This window comes from Engystomops pustulosus, chromosome 3 (genome assembly GCF_040894005.1).
Source record: "Engystomops pustulosus chromosome 3, aEngPut4.maternal, whole genome shotgun sequence".
Lineage (NCBI taxonomy): Eukaryota > Metazoa > Chordata > Amphibia > Anura > Leptodactylidae > Engystomops > Engystomops pustulosus.
This window is the reverse complement of record NC_092413.1, coordinates 167,740,180-167,755,501: the sequence shown is the minus strand read 5'-3', so window position 1 is coordinate 167,755,501 and position 15,322 is coordinate 167,740,180. Positions and strand designations below refer to the sequence as shown.

Genomic DNA, 15,322 nt, shown 5'->3' with positions numbered 1-15,322 from the left:
TTAAGTAATCACAATAATAGACTTTACCTAAATGTTATATTAAGGAACACAACCATTTCTGCTATCCATATGTAAGGTTTTAATTAGCAGTGACGTATCTTCAGCGACACAGTTGCGTTTCAGCCTCTGATACAAATGATTATGGTAATTATTTCTTGCATCAGCTATGAAATTACACATTCACAATGACTGGGAGACTGGTTGTTTATCTTTTACTAATTAAAACTGCTAAAATGAACAGCTTCATACTGAGAAGTAACTTCCAGACATCATTTTTCACTAAGCCCTGGTTCACATCTGTCAGCAGGTTTCCCTCTGAGGTATAGTCAACACTGTCATCCAAAATGATCAGGTAGATGCCAAGAAAAAGGGAATGTTCTTTCTTTAAGCAGGAGGGTGATGAGTTACAGTGTAAACGAAGCCGAATCAGCATTTTTCAAAGGTGACTAGATGAGATAGACTGACAAATAGACGAAAAACCCCCTGTCTAGGTCAGCACTGAGACAATCTGCTTGTACTCTTGGATTTTTCGGCGTGAGCCTCTAGGGATTAGGCTGCCCCAGATTGCTTTGATAAGTAATCTATACCTTTCTGGAATAAAAAGAGACTTTACAGAACTGTCCTGTTATCTCAGACCCAGGAAATTTTCATTCTATTCCTGAGACTCTTTTTTTCCATCACTCTGTGGCAGTTTATCATTCGACAGATTGTTTTTATGTAATATTCAGTTTTTTCTTGAAAAAGAAAAGTTGTGACTTGCTCATCCTTTAAAGGGAACATGAAATGTACAACAACACACAGGGAATTTATATGTTTAAAAATATCCCAGCATTTTCTTTTTGTGTTATCCTATTCTGACACATATTAAAATCCACCGTTTGAGAAATACATATAGGTGGAATTTATCCATGTGTCACAGGCTACAGGACACAAGTCTGGTGCTGTTGCAGTTTAAGACTGCCAAGTTCTACTTTTAGATCCTCCTTAATTTTGTGGCGCTTTGCCTATTTTGCAACCAGCCACACCCACTTTTCCCGACACCACGCCCACCCATAAAAGTTTCTGGAGACGATTAATGAATTCCCCCTATATAGTATGTTTCTGGCTACATAGGGAAATATATAGTAATGAGGGGACCTAAAACAAGACTTCAAGCAGTAGATTAAATGCCATGGATCGCAGGTGTAACCTATGGGGGTGACAACCCCCCACCCCCTCTGCCATTTTCCTGAGGATTACTGGGTCTGCTCAACCCAGGAAATATACTGTACTGCACAGCAGATTGAAATGTTTTTTTTAGAAATTTGGAAAAACCAACGGCAAGTTCCTGAATTGCTTTGGCCAGAAATGGCAGACCACGAGATAGCACTTGTAATGCAACAGTAAGTGATGTCCCATGACCATCTTATTCTCTGACCAGGTGAATGTACAGAAGAAATTATACTTTTTATATTTTGACACCCATGTCCCATTCTCCTCCACAAGGGGTTTTCAAGATTTCCTAGAAAACCCTTTCAATCCAGCCACCAATTAACGGAATGGAATCTGTAAAAATCTCTAAGCATCCCTAGTGGTAACTTCAGGTATCTATGGATCTATGCTGGGAAGAAAGAGGAGTTCAGCACTGGGTTCCTTCCACCCCCACAGGCACCATAGCAGCTGCTTGTTGTACCTCAACTGTATCTAGAGATCTGGAATAACTTCAGTACTAAAATAAAATGACAGCAGAATCTGGTTGTCCAAAGTTTCTCTATAAGAGGCCATGGAATGATTTTGGAAAGCACAGTCTTGTCTGTTAGTATACATGTCTTCTCATACAGTGTTTGTCCATCCATCTGCACCTCTAATGCGAGTGTATAACAGAAGAGGTAATAAAAATCCATCATTCATCTATTGAATCATAAAGCTTTTCAATTACAGAACTATTGTACAGAAATATCAGAGAAAGCCTGAAATATAAAGAGACAAGTATCTCCCAGCTTCATACTCCAAATGTATCTGAAAAAGAATATATGCAAAGGTATATCAAATAATGTATAACTAAATGCGAATGAGTAGGCTATCAATAAACTAAATTCTTAATTTTTAAACCTTCCAGGATTCAATGACTACAAATAATTATGGTGGTAATTGCCTGACAATGCTTTGTAGGAGTTTTTTTTATTTTTTGTGAGTTTGTGTAAGTTTGTGTTTTGTGTGTTTGTGTAAGCCGTGTACTGCGGTATCCCCAGGATACAGCGAAGTCACAGACACGAATGGCAACTCCAACTTAGGTTAGCAAAAAATATCTGATTTTACTTAAAGGGGTATTCTCATCTAAGCATTGATATTCAGTTTCATTATTCTGCCATATGCACATTTCTTCAATTACATATTGTTAAAAAAAATTTACCCATGTGAAGATAATTTCTCATAAATGTAATCATATGGTCCCTTAGAAACAAGACTGTGTCCTTGGATACGATTGCACAAATAAACTAAAGTTTTTTGTATATGAAATGATGTGGGGGTGGTCTTATCCGACAACATGGCTACATTTATGAGTAATTATCTTCACACAGGAACATTTTTTTAATAACATCCAATTGAAGAAATGTTTACATATTAAATTAAATGTGAATGCCCAGATGAGAATATCCCTTTAAGTTCTTAACGGTCCTTAGAAGAAATACTTTAAACATATATACATACACTCAGCCATGAAGCTGAGACCCTTGTGTTACACAGCATGGTGCCCTCTGGTGTGCGCTCCAAATACCGTATATGCCGGCGTATAAGACGACCTGGTGTATAAGACGACCCCCCTACTTTCCTGTTTAAAATATAGAGTTTAAGATATATTCGCCGTATAAGACTACCCCTTTTCCAACGCATACAGTAGTATACAGCACAGCCCCCAGTAGTATACAGCACAGCCCCCAGTAGTATACAGCACAGCCCCCAGTAGTATACAGCACAGCCCCCAGTAGTATACAGCACTGCCCCCAGTAGTATACAGCACTGCCCCCAGTAGTATACAGCACTGCCCCCAGTAGTATACAGCACTGCCCCCAGTAGTATACAGCACAGCCCCCAGTAGTATACAGCCCAGCATTTAAAAAAAAATAATCATATACTCACCCCGATGCTCCCCCGATGTCCGCGCCGTCTTCTTTCTTCTGCCGGGCGCCGCCATTGATCTTCCCCGGCAGGCGCCTAGTATGACGCGCCGCTGCTGACGTCATACTAGGCGCCGACCCGGGGAAAAACATGGCGGCGCATAGCAGAAGAAAGAAGACGGCGCGGTGAGTATGTCCCATGCGCATCTTTTTGACGCTGCCGGCAGCTTTGCCGGCAGCCATCGCTGTGAAAACACCCGCGATCGGTGCTAGCACCGATCGCGGGTGTTACCGGTAAGCCTTTGCTGCAATATGCAGCAAAGACTTACCGGCTATGGAGAGGGCTCAGCCCGTGAGCCCTCTCCATGCAGCGCGACCCGACCGCGATCGTCTTATACGCCGTCATTACCGGCGTATAAGACGATTACCGGCGTATAAGACGACCCCAGAGAAGACAGAAGATTTTTCTGTCTTCAAAAGTCGTCTTATACGCCGGTATATACGGTACTTTACAATTTTACCTATTTGCAGGCGGCACTAGCCAGCCGCTTGTACCTTCTAATACCCTAATCCAGTGACACAATTCTGTGAATGTGATATAGGGGCGCCAGTGGTATTACACAAAAGCTTACTAACTTTTCAAATGAACACTCTGCCCTCAGACAGAGTATAATAGGATTTGTACACAGTAAATCAGCTTCTGTAGCGAGGAGGCCTGTGACTTACACACTACCTATTTAATCTTACTACAGGCCTTTATACAGTCACTATTAACTTGGCGCCAAGTGAGTAATGCGGTGCGTGCCCGGTTACCCAATGTGTCTGCACAGGGGCCTCATGTCTCTCACTGACCCAGATCTGTTGGGTACCTTAAACTTCAGAAATAGCTAGAAATGGGTCTCATCCAGCAAATATGTGACTTCACTGATGCTGCCACTTGTCCTCTCAGCAGAGTTCCTGATCCCAATTCTCTCCTTCAGATCTGGAATTCTGCCACAGTCTGTGATCTAGTTCTCCTTGGTCCCTTGGGGAATTCTCTCACACATAGATGATACTGGAACACTCAGTCAGCAGTCCTTCTACTTCCAAGCCTCTGTACCGCACTACTAAGATGGCTGCCACACACTTTTCCTACCTCAAGCTCCACCTCTGAGGAACATCTGAGGAACAGGGTCACTAGGTCACTGCCAAAGGGGTTTTGTTTCTTTGGCATCTTGTGGTAAACAGTGACCCCTTGTGGCCAAACAACAAAATGTCAGATATTAACTCCTCTCTGCTCGCCCACTGACTGTAGCTGTCAGCGGATGCAGGTCAAAGTCTTTAGATGTCACTGAGGTTTCTTCTGATCCCTCACGAGTCTTTGACACCCGGAGACCCTAGGGAGAAGGGAGATGTGGTTTGTTACCGCTTCTCCATTCTCCACTCCTCACAGCATCCCATGAAGTAGCACTATGCACAGAGGAGCAGACTCTAAAGGGGTTAACCAGAACTGCTGAGTGTAATCAGACCCAGTACGGCTCTGAATTGCATCACCAGTTACAGGTGGTTATTTCCCCCTGTAACTGGGGCCCTCAAACCACAGCGTACAAAAATTAGCTTAAAATTCCGGGTCACTAGTGTCTTTTCATGCCACATCATTAGGGATTAATATAAACCTATTTACAAAAGCAGGTGCATACACAAAATGGAGACTGTTTCACCATCTTAAATTTGGCCATTTTTTAAAATTTTTTGTGATTCTTTAGCCACATGTATAGATGTAAGTATGAGTCAGTTGTACTTTGATTGCAACCTAAAAAAATCCAAAACTTTGCCCAAAAATAGGTGGTGAGGAAGGCGCAAACCAAAGAAAACATTTATCTTGCAAACATACATAAGGAACACTTCAACAGACACACACCGGAGAACTTTTTAAGACCCTGTTGTCAGCACAATAAAAATGTGCAAATACTCCCAAAAGGGCGGAAAAATTATAAAATGTGCAAAACGAAATGAAAAAAAACCAAGTCATAATAAAGATACATGTCCCCAATGGTACAGTCTCTTGTACTACTATTTGAGACTGTTTTGTTACCATTGAGAGAAAAAAGTCACAAAAAGTAGTGCAAGGAACCAGACAATGGGGCATATGTACCTTTGTTTTGACTTGGCTTTGTCTTGGCGTATGATAACCCGCACAGCATTTATTTCTGTGCCAGGCCCCACCTGGCATAGGAATAAATGAAGCCGGTCAAATTTTTATATATGACAGGCACACCCTGTGCTGACCCACTCCTCCCGGCTGCGCCCCCCTTCCTTTGAGTACCCCTATGCCCCCATGGCTTGGAGGTGACAGAAAGGGAAAAAATAAGCCACTGGTGTGGGGCAGAAGAAGCCTGATACAAACTCCCCATACACTGTATACAAGAAAATAGGATTCAGACCATTCCCATTAGAAACTTGTATTGGGTATTGAGGATGTGGATTTCTTATCAAATAAAGGTCACAGGATGTATATACTACATATAAATTGCACAACAGGAATATGTAAGGGCTCTTGAAACACAATGTGCTGGTGTATGATGGTACTTGAATGTATAATAATGCTTTCTATTTTACTCTTTAAATGTAGACATATAGGGTTTGCAAACACCTGCATTTAATAAGAGATAACAAATCAGGCTCAATGAATTAGCAGGATGGGCTTTGAAGGCAACGGCTGGAATCATTTTCCAATCAAGGCTTAGAGTGCTTTTATGTTCTCAAGGTGTTCCGGAAAAGCTGTTTACACTTTAGATTTCTGTAGGGAATAGATGCAGGAGAATTTTAATGGATTTGAGTGACAAGTCTGTCCTGTCAATAGCTCTGTTCTGTGCTGAATAGATGCTACTTTGGAGTTCAATCAGACTACTTAGTGCTCACTGCACTAAAGTAAAGAATGGTGCAAGGCTTATAAAGATGATGGATAAGCTTCTTTAAATTATCCCATATATGATACTGGTGGTTACTTGAACAACAGAGAATCTGCAAAAGTCAAATATTCACAATGACTTGAAACCACCTAACTGCAAGAGGGGGCGTCATTAGTGAACTTGTAACAGTGTATATATAGAGAGAGAAAGAGAGAGAGAGAGAGCAAACTATATGATAGTAATGTCAAGTTCTAAATAGATCTGTCTGCTTTTCTGACTTTCCTGATCCAAGTATTTTTCTATCACCAAAACACTCTACATTTTTCATTTTATGATTCTATAGCTTTTTAGAAGAATAATATTAGCCTGGTTTATCTGTCAATTCTATTTTATTTTTAGAAAAAATGTTTTCCATCCATAGGAATTATGTTCCAAGTTTTGAACATTTTTGGTGCACATTGTTACAACATAAGCCACTTCCACTTGTGTCTAAAACAGGTGTCAAACTCAATTTGACCAAGGAACACGTAAACCATATTTTTACATTTTTGGCTATGTCTTAACAGTTTTTTGTCAGATTTTTGGATGCTGGATTTGCCGTCCTTCCATATGTTAATTCTTTTTTTGCCACATAAGCCGTATGCTTGTCTTCAAAAATGGCACTTGTAATACTGTAAAAATGTAACATTCTCCTCTCAACCAAGTAAGGTCCCGCCTTTCCTTCGTGCCATTGAAGTAATGCTCTCCTCTAAACCATTCATGAATTGTCCTTTGCCGAGCGAGGAGCAGGAGCACTGGTGAATATCCAGCCCTTTAAAAATCTGCATCAGGTTATGAGGTCGGGGCGAAGCATTTACCCTGTGGGCCTTGTGTTTGACCTAAAATGTGTAAAAACTATGTGATAAATGAGGTGCTAAACATGTTTGAAATTTATTTGTGTGCAAATTAGGTCTGAATCAACAACATGGGTAGCGGCCATCCCAGCTGCTATGGGGCCCACAGTGTCAGGGGGCCGCAGCATTTTGTGCATTTGGGGTGTATATGCTGTATCTGTATGAATATGTGATGTGTATATGCTGTATGTCTGTGTATATGATGCATGGGTGTATATGGTACTGTATGTGTGTGTGTATATGCTGTATGTCTGTGTATATGATGCATGGGTGTATGTTGTACAGTATGTATGTGTGTATATGCTGTATTTATGCATACATGTTGTGTAATTGTAACTCACATGTGTAAGTCTACAAATATTTATTTTTAAGGGGGTAAGGGGACCCCCATTCAAAGGTCTGCTATGGGGCCCTGCATCTCCTAGTTCAGCCACTGGTCTGAATTCTAAATTTTGCTTAGTATTTCGCCTACTAATGGGTCAGTCTTTTTTCTGATCACATGACACAGCTAAGGACCTAAAGAGAGCGGAAACTATATACAGCCAATGGCAAATTACTAGAGTTCACCACAAATTACATCAAGCTACTGTCGTTGCACTAGGTTTCAGTTCAAATAGCAAACAATGTCCTTATGATCAAATACATCTATGTTTTAACAGAATTTTCCAAAACTTTGTATTGATTACCTCACTTTAAGATAGGTCATCAAAACCCTGATCAGCTGGTAGAAAGGGTTAACTGTTCTTGTGCCAGATCCCTGCAATATTTTACATTCAGTAGTGGCTATTCCTATTATGGCAGCCCTGTGCAGATCAGTCCCATTTAAGAAAGTCCCTTGAGAAAGACCGGCGGGTTGAAACGCGCATTGGGGTTCCTTGTTCACCAGGTAACCGTGCATACAGGTGTCCAGTTCACAGATGTGCATTATTCAGCACCTAACGTATACTACTATGGATGTTTTTCACGTCCTCCTTTGTTAGTATGTCTGTGTACTGGATGGGGGGCGCATATAATACAAATGTTTTTATACATGTTACTGTTTTGCCCTATATGTCAAATTACCGAATTCCTGTATACCATACTTCCTGGTGTGTACAAACTTCTATCTCTCCTCATACTCCTGATTTTTAAGATGTTTTTATCATGCTGTGTTAAAAATTAATTAATAAAGATGTTTTTTTCTTACTCTATTTCCGTTTCCTCATATGCTTGCTTGGGTTTGCCCATTTAACTTGATGGTCTAAGATAGTAACTGTTTTTTTCATGCATCAGGAAATGTAGGCCACAAGAATAATGATTTGCTAATACAACTACAATTGGTTTGCTAACACAATTAAATGTTGTTTTTGTTGTTTATAGAGGTTGTGTCTCTGCTATATTTATCAGCTTTAGATACATTTATGCATCTCATTTATCTAAAAATAAATCCCCTACAAATAGATACAAGTGTGATTTCTTTCCCCCGTCAGCTCACTACAGCTTTCTTAAGCGCTCTGTGGTTTATAGATTAAAACACTACTATAAAGTATAAAACGGTATTAAAATGTCTATTGTTCAAGTTACATCCTAACTCCAGAACACAATGGGCTCATTAAGTTCCTACTAAATGTCCTAGCCTTTAATTTTATTGGAGGGTATTTTGAGGCTGATTTAGCCAAGTGTAGGACAAGTCAAGCTTGTATTAAATGAAACAGCGGGGAACAAAACAGCCTCCCATCCACTGAAATGATTTGCTCTATGTACTGTACTTCCAGAGAGGAACAAGTATAGGACAGGGTTACTAGAATTTCATTATGTTGCTATGGAAATGGTTTGCTTCTATTTCTGTTATAGACTGGACATTATAAGTCGGTCGATGATGTTATCAATCATAATTTGATGATGTTATCAATCATAACTTCTAACATTAAATAAGAACTACTGAAGTCAGCTTATGGTGTATAAATGCCATATTTTTACAGAGGGTATAAGACAAAAATAGTCAGACAGATACCTAGATATATAGATAGATACATGGAGAAATAGGTAGATAGATAGAAAGATACATAGATACATAGATTGATAGAGTTCTGCTGCACCAGTTTAGACAATTTAGTTGCTCAACCTCCGGGTTTGTTAGATCCTTCACATATATAAATCAAAAAGTGGTGGCACACCAAAATTAGTGAATTACTTTATTCCAAGAGCACCCTTAGATAGATAGATAGATAGATAGAATGTTCAAACATACAATAGATAACACATTTAAGAAAACAAATAAGAACCATTGTTCACCAGTTAGTTCTATACATGCTACATCACACTGAGGAAACGTTATCATCTTAACAATGAAATCAGGTTTTTATGCTTAAAAAAAGCAAGTCACAACCTATTAATGATTAACACCATGTCCTGGGTCTAGCAGAACTGAACTCATGAATAATTTATATCAGGAACACATTTCCCCCTGCAAGGTTGATGAATGAAATAGGGAAGGCTTTTGGAACGATCAGCTCTCGCTCTTCCAGCCTTGCTCAGAAATCGTCATGAAATTGGAGGGTTAAGACAAGTTCAGGAGACCCCAGGCACAGTCTAGTCATTGCAGGGAGGGGGGTATTGTATTGAAATTGGTTGCAGCTACATCTTGCTAGCTTAGACGCTGGCAGCTGCTGCAAAGAGTTAAGGCGTGAATGTTTGAAGTGAATTAAAGTCTATTTTTGAACTGAGCGTTCAAGTCCAGAAGGAATGGTCTCTGAAGGGAAAGGGAAGCGATGAACAATATGACAGGCAGTCGGTGCAGAACATGCCTCTCAAACACTGCTATCTACCAATGATTGGGATTTTTCTATAAAATGACTTGAAAGGGAGACACATAGAAGATGAATGTAAGTACAAATGGATTCCTTTATTATTTCTCTTTCCATAAGATTACAGCAGTCAGTTCCCTATGAATTTCCTCCTGTATGTCCGGATAAGGTACAGCTATTAGAAATGTACTTTGCAGCCCAGCATAGCTTTCTAACATTGCTTCCTGCAGCGAGTTAGGAGATTTAACCTTTACTTTGCACTTGCACCGAATAGAATAGAAAGCAATGATAAATATTCCTATGTGATCCATGAATTTTCATCTGTCTTTTGTCTTTTGACAAAGTAACCTTTCAATGACATAATATATCTTTTAACTTGATAATATAAGAGCAAGTAGGTATAAATAGGTGTGATCTCTAGTAGACATTTCCTATTTGTTCTATGTAAGGCAGGAGACAAGCCATAACTCAGTAAAGGTCACCATGATCTCCAGTGTTGCAAATCCTGCACTAGTACCTCTTCTGACTACATAAATCATAAGTCATAGAGGCATAGTGCTATATCAATGTGCCATATGTAGGAGTGCAATGTGTGCAGTGATATTTAGCCACCACATAGGGAATTCATGATATATTCTACATTCCAATATCAAATAAACAATGGAAAAGAATACACTGCGACCAAAAATATTCAATAGCTTTTAAGACTTGCTTTAAATAGTGATACGTTTCTGCCACATCCAAGATTATGGTACAATACCAACACTAATTTGTTTGCAAGGCAGAGTCTGACTGTGGGATGGGATGGAAAGATGCTAAATATAACCCAGGATTCCTCAATAGATGTGCACACCTCAAAGGTCAGGACATGAGCAAGTGAAAAACAACTCAGAATTAGTCTAGAAGCAGCAGATAATTGGAAATAGCAAATCTCTGCTCCACTGCTGTTCCAGCCAGGAGAACACTTGAATATTCTCTCCATGATATCTAGAATGATACAGTAGCATAATTTACAATGATACAACTGCAGAAAGGGGAGATAATATTAACAAGTATCTTGTCCTCCAGTCCAGTTTCCTGGTTTTATTGGTCTTTGATATGTCTTCGTGTCAATTGCCCATCAGTGACAGATTACCTTTAATGGAGGATATTGCAGGACTGTAGTTCACAGTGGTAACTGACAACTATCCACATTGCAAATGGATAAGTAGGCAATTATAATAATATTGGTAGTTTGAATGTGAACTCATGGAAAGCCCTGGTACCTGCATCAACTATCTAATGCATTGTGATCCAGTAGCAATGTTTTAGTATATGTTTTACCATTTTTTTTTTACGTTGATAGACAGGTTACAGATTGGTACTACAATATGTATATAGGCAGGGTAAGCAGACTCCTTAGGACACAATGATTCTCTCTCTATTATATATTACTATAGTAATACTATCCATAGTATAGATACTTCTTCTTCATGCTATTATTACAAGTATAATATACAGTATTGAGTTTGACAGTATACAGTAGTCCAGTGAATTACATAGAAGCCAGTTGGCACTATGATTGATAATCCCAGTAAGTGTGACTTTTTTCCATGACATACATTTTATAATGCAATTGCATGAATAATGGCTGGCTTCCAAAAAGTTTTAGAAAGCAGCAAGCAGAATATCATTTTATATTCTTCTTGTTAAATCGTGAACGAAAGCCAGCAGGAGGGATCATAGATGTCACAGTTTGGCTAATATGCAGTAATACCTGCCTTGTAACACTGTGATTACAATAATGTGAAGCAAGATTCTGACAGTTCTTTTCCATCTGATTTTACTGTGTATGATTGGGGTCAGCTATCCATCCAGTTCTACAAATGACCGTTATGTTGTAAACTTATATCCTATTTATAACATTTCTCTATGAAATGGCACAGATAGAAACATATATGCACCTAAGCCAATATAACAAAATATTTTTCAGCTCCTAGAACAGCATATGGAAAAAGACATAAAACCAGTTTCTTTATATCCTATGTGAATCTTTCCTGATCGGTACAAGTGGATTTATTGGTGTCATAGTATTCATTAATTCACTGAAGTATTACAAATGGAAACTGTATTGGCAAAGCAATAATTTGCGTCAAAAAGTCAATTGTTAAATATATCATAGAAAAATAGTATTTACTAATATATGTTGTTTGACCAAGTCCTTATTTTTCTTGTTACTTTGGTTATTGCCATCCTTCCTCCTTCCCTCCAAATCTGCTTTTGTATGCAACATTTTGCTTAATTCCATCACTCTGGCAAGCAGGGCAGTGGCTGAAAGAGATGACAGATTACATAGAAGCTTTATGCAGGAGGGACCGTAGCAATGAGTCACAGCAGCTTTGAGACAAAAGCAAATTCATAGACACACTGCATAGAAGAGATATTATTATATTATAGATTATTATATTATATTATTATTATTGTTATTCCAATATTGAAAACACTGGATGTCTGCACGCTTAAGGAAGATTTGATGTAGAGTTTGAGTTTGAGACACCCTTCGCCTAGGGTAGATGGAGGTGTTGGGAGTTTTGGGCTTTTTTGTATATGTGCATGTATGTTGCTGTTCAAAAAAATTTAAAAAATGTTAATAAAAGTTAAACAGGTTATAGCACTTTTATAGAATTATTCCCCAGAGCATTCGACCACCAGATAACAGAGTATGATAAATTCATCTACATAGTTTTGTTGCAATTTACGACATAAGGGTACGGCCAGACAACCTTTGTGTTTGTAGAAGCAAGTGTAACTGTACTCTAAAAGTTAGCCTTTATTATAATCAACATATAAAAACAATTGTAAAACTGGCAATTAGATACAAATGATATCACCTCAGTTTCCTTATGACTATATATCACCGTCAAAAAAGTATAGAAAAGATGTGTCTTACCAATGAGGTAGTTCTCATTGCTAGGGTGGAGGAGAGGGTCAGGAGGTAGGCCCTGTACTTATGAAATTATTCTCTGTATTGCACCGTAGCACCCACAAAAACTCCTGCCCTTACAGGGCAGTTCAGTAGCTTATCCTTGTATAAATATCCCAAAGCCCCACTTTGGCGATCCCATGAAAATCCTGCCGCATTTCTCGTTAAATGTTCTCACTGTCATCCGTTGATAGAGGGAATCTAGTGGTATTGGTGGGCTGACGCTAGGTGTACCTCTATATAGAAGTGGCCACCATATGGAATAGCTGTTGTTCACTGTGTTAGCAATACTGCTAAGCGTGCCTGACAACCACAAATAACCAGAAACTTGGCCACGGCACTCAATGGCTATGGGCTTTCGAATGTAATAGTAAAATTAAACTACTGAGTTGATGGTGGTCAAGCTTAATTATGATTGCAGCAGTTACACTGTCTAGCCAAAGCCTAAATCTGCCCACTATTTTACCATCTAGTAAAAAGCTGACACTATTATAATGAAATAGTAATGTCAGAGTTCTTTTACCTTTTGCACCTTCCTTACCCCACGGTTTTTGCAGGGGGAAGTTTTTGCAGAGCAGTTCTCTCAGGTGTGATGTTCTGCGGAAGAATGTTGAAGTGACAGACCAGCAGCCTCTTTGAGCATGGTGTGCTTTACTCAGGCAAAAAGGAGGCAACAGGACTGCAACAATCGACTTCTGGGGCAGCTCAGATGCGCTTGCCCCCTAGCACAAGTCTGGCAAGTAGGTAGGGACAGAGGTCGTGGGAAGCTCACACTTGGGTAACATATGGAATGTTTATATAAAGCAATAAAAATCGCTTTCACCAGAGAGAGAGAGACGATGAAAAATAAAAGTTCATTAACCAGATTTATGCACAATGAAAGAGTAGCTTACTAAGGGAAGTTTGCAGTCAATACTATGATAAACTGAAGCCTGAATTTAACACATTTTCAAAAGTTTAAGAGTAAATACTATTGTACATAGCAAACAATTAGGTCTCTGTAATGTAGAAATCCTAGTTTAGCACTATTTTGGATTTCTCATTTGGCTATTGTAAATATAAGTGGATTTACATAATCAGACACACTATGGAAAATCAATGAATGAAGAAACGCTTAATGGTTTTATGTCTATTGATTTTTACTACTAGCAAAATGCTACTCAGATATTTACTTGGCAAATTCATTCAAAAAGTTTTAGAGACTTCATTATGGTTTATTAATGGGCACTATATACATTATTATTATTATTATTATTATTAATAATGCTCCTCATTAATTATCTTATTGTTTTTGCCATAATAGCCCCCATAAATGATTTTATGTGAAATGTACCCCAAATTACACGGTTCTCTGTCCATTTTGGAACAAGGAAGTGGCCCATGGTAGCACAGGATTTGCTTGAAGTACAATGACCTATTCAGAAGGGAGTCACTGTATGACTAGGGGATAGATAATGATGCCGATGTGACTTGGGGATCTTTCCTGGAAAGGAGGCAGGTTAAACTATCTTATTATTTTTACTACATTAACTGAACAAATATAAACAGAAGACTTTTTAGCTAATTGCTGAAAACGTGGATGAAAGGCAGGGGGAAAAGAGGGACAAAAGAATATAATTAGTTATCTGTTCTAATTATTTATGCAATTTTGTTTAAGTGTTTAATTACACTTTAAATATTCTTCTATAGGACCAACTGTTATCAAAGATATTGACAAACTCATGTAAAAGTAGAACAAATACAAGTACAAATACATGAAAAATAACTAAACATGCTTATCCAATGCTTATGGGGTTTTTTTTCCATTCTAATTTTTTTGCCAGCTATACATATATACTATTGCCAATACTACATTGCTATTGTGCTTTTCAGATATTTTATGATTAGCTGATAAAGTTATAATTTGCTTCATAAAGTTTTATGACAAAGTCATCATAGTCCTTAATTTCACTTTTCTCAAGGCATTACTCATAATGTTCGCAACCTGTTTCTGTTGACTCAGCAGTTGAACTCATGTTCGGAGGCATAGAACACACAGAGTATTTAAAGTCCAGCTGTCCATGTTATTTTAGGAGCAGCAGATTGTATAGCGGAAGCTTCATACTGCCTCCAGAAATGTCTAAATATAAGCTACAAAACTAGCGAAACATGCCTTGTAGAGTCCATTTTATATCTGGAACATAATTCAACTAGAACAAAACATTCTTTGGAAATATTTTTTACAAACCTCTGGTTAATTAATGAGCCTATATATAGGTTTATAAATGTTCACAATTTTAGATATTACATTTTTTCTACATGGTTTGAACCTAAATGACCAAGTTCTGGAAACTGGCAAGAGTCAGGGGTTCCAGATGGCTTTGGGAAGACTAAAGACTAAAGAAGACATGTCACCAGATTTTTACCCCTCACAGAAGTAATTTCTGCTGGTTTTAAAGCCAAAAGTGATCTGCAACTGAGGCATTGCAACTTAATTACAGCAGTTTTTCTCATATGCAAATGAGTAGACAAAGGGTCTTCTTTTGATTGACAGCTCATTGTCTTTTCAAATCTCAGCCTGAGCACATAGGAAGTCTTCTCTCCGTCCACTTCCTGTCCTTACCCTAAGCATTGTCTATTCAGCAGGTCCCGTCACTATTTTTTTTATGCACCCTGTGATGGGTAGAGGTAAGTGGCGATGGGCGGAGCGAAC

At 38.6% G+C, this 15,322-nt stretch overlaps 1 protein-coding gene across 2 annotated transcripts in view; it reads left to right on the top strand.

Moving 5' to 3' along the window:
* The window catches only part of SCHIP1 (schwannomin interacting protein 1), a 290,784-nt gene that overhangs the window by 194,983 nt on the left and 80,479 nt on the right, over positions 1-15,322 (top strand). Inside the window, exon 1 of one of the 2 annotated variants that reach the window (XM_072142913.1) lies at positions 9,412-9,746. The exons of the other annotated variant lie outside the window; for it this stretch is intronic. Within the exon in view, the coding sequence (XP_071999014.1) occupies positions 9,741-9,746 (6 nt within the window). The 5' untranslated portion in view covers positions 9,412-9,740. Of the gene's footprint in view, positions 1-9,411; positions 9,747-15,322 lie in introns of those variants that run through there. 2 annotated transcript variants of the gene reach the window in all.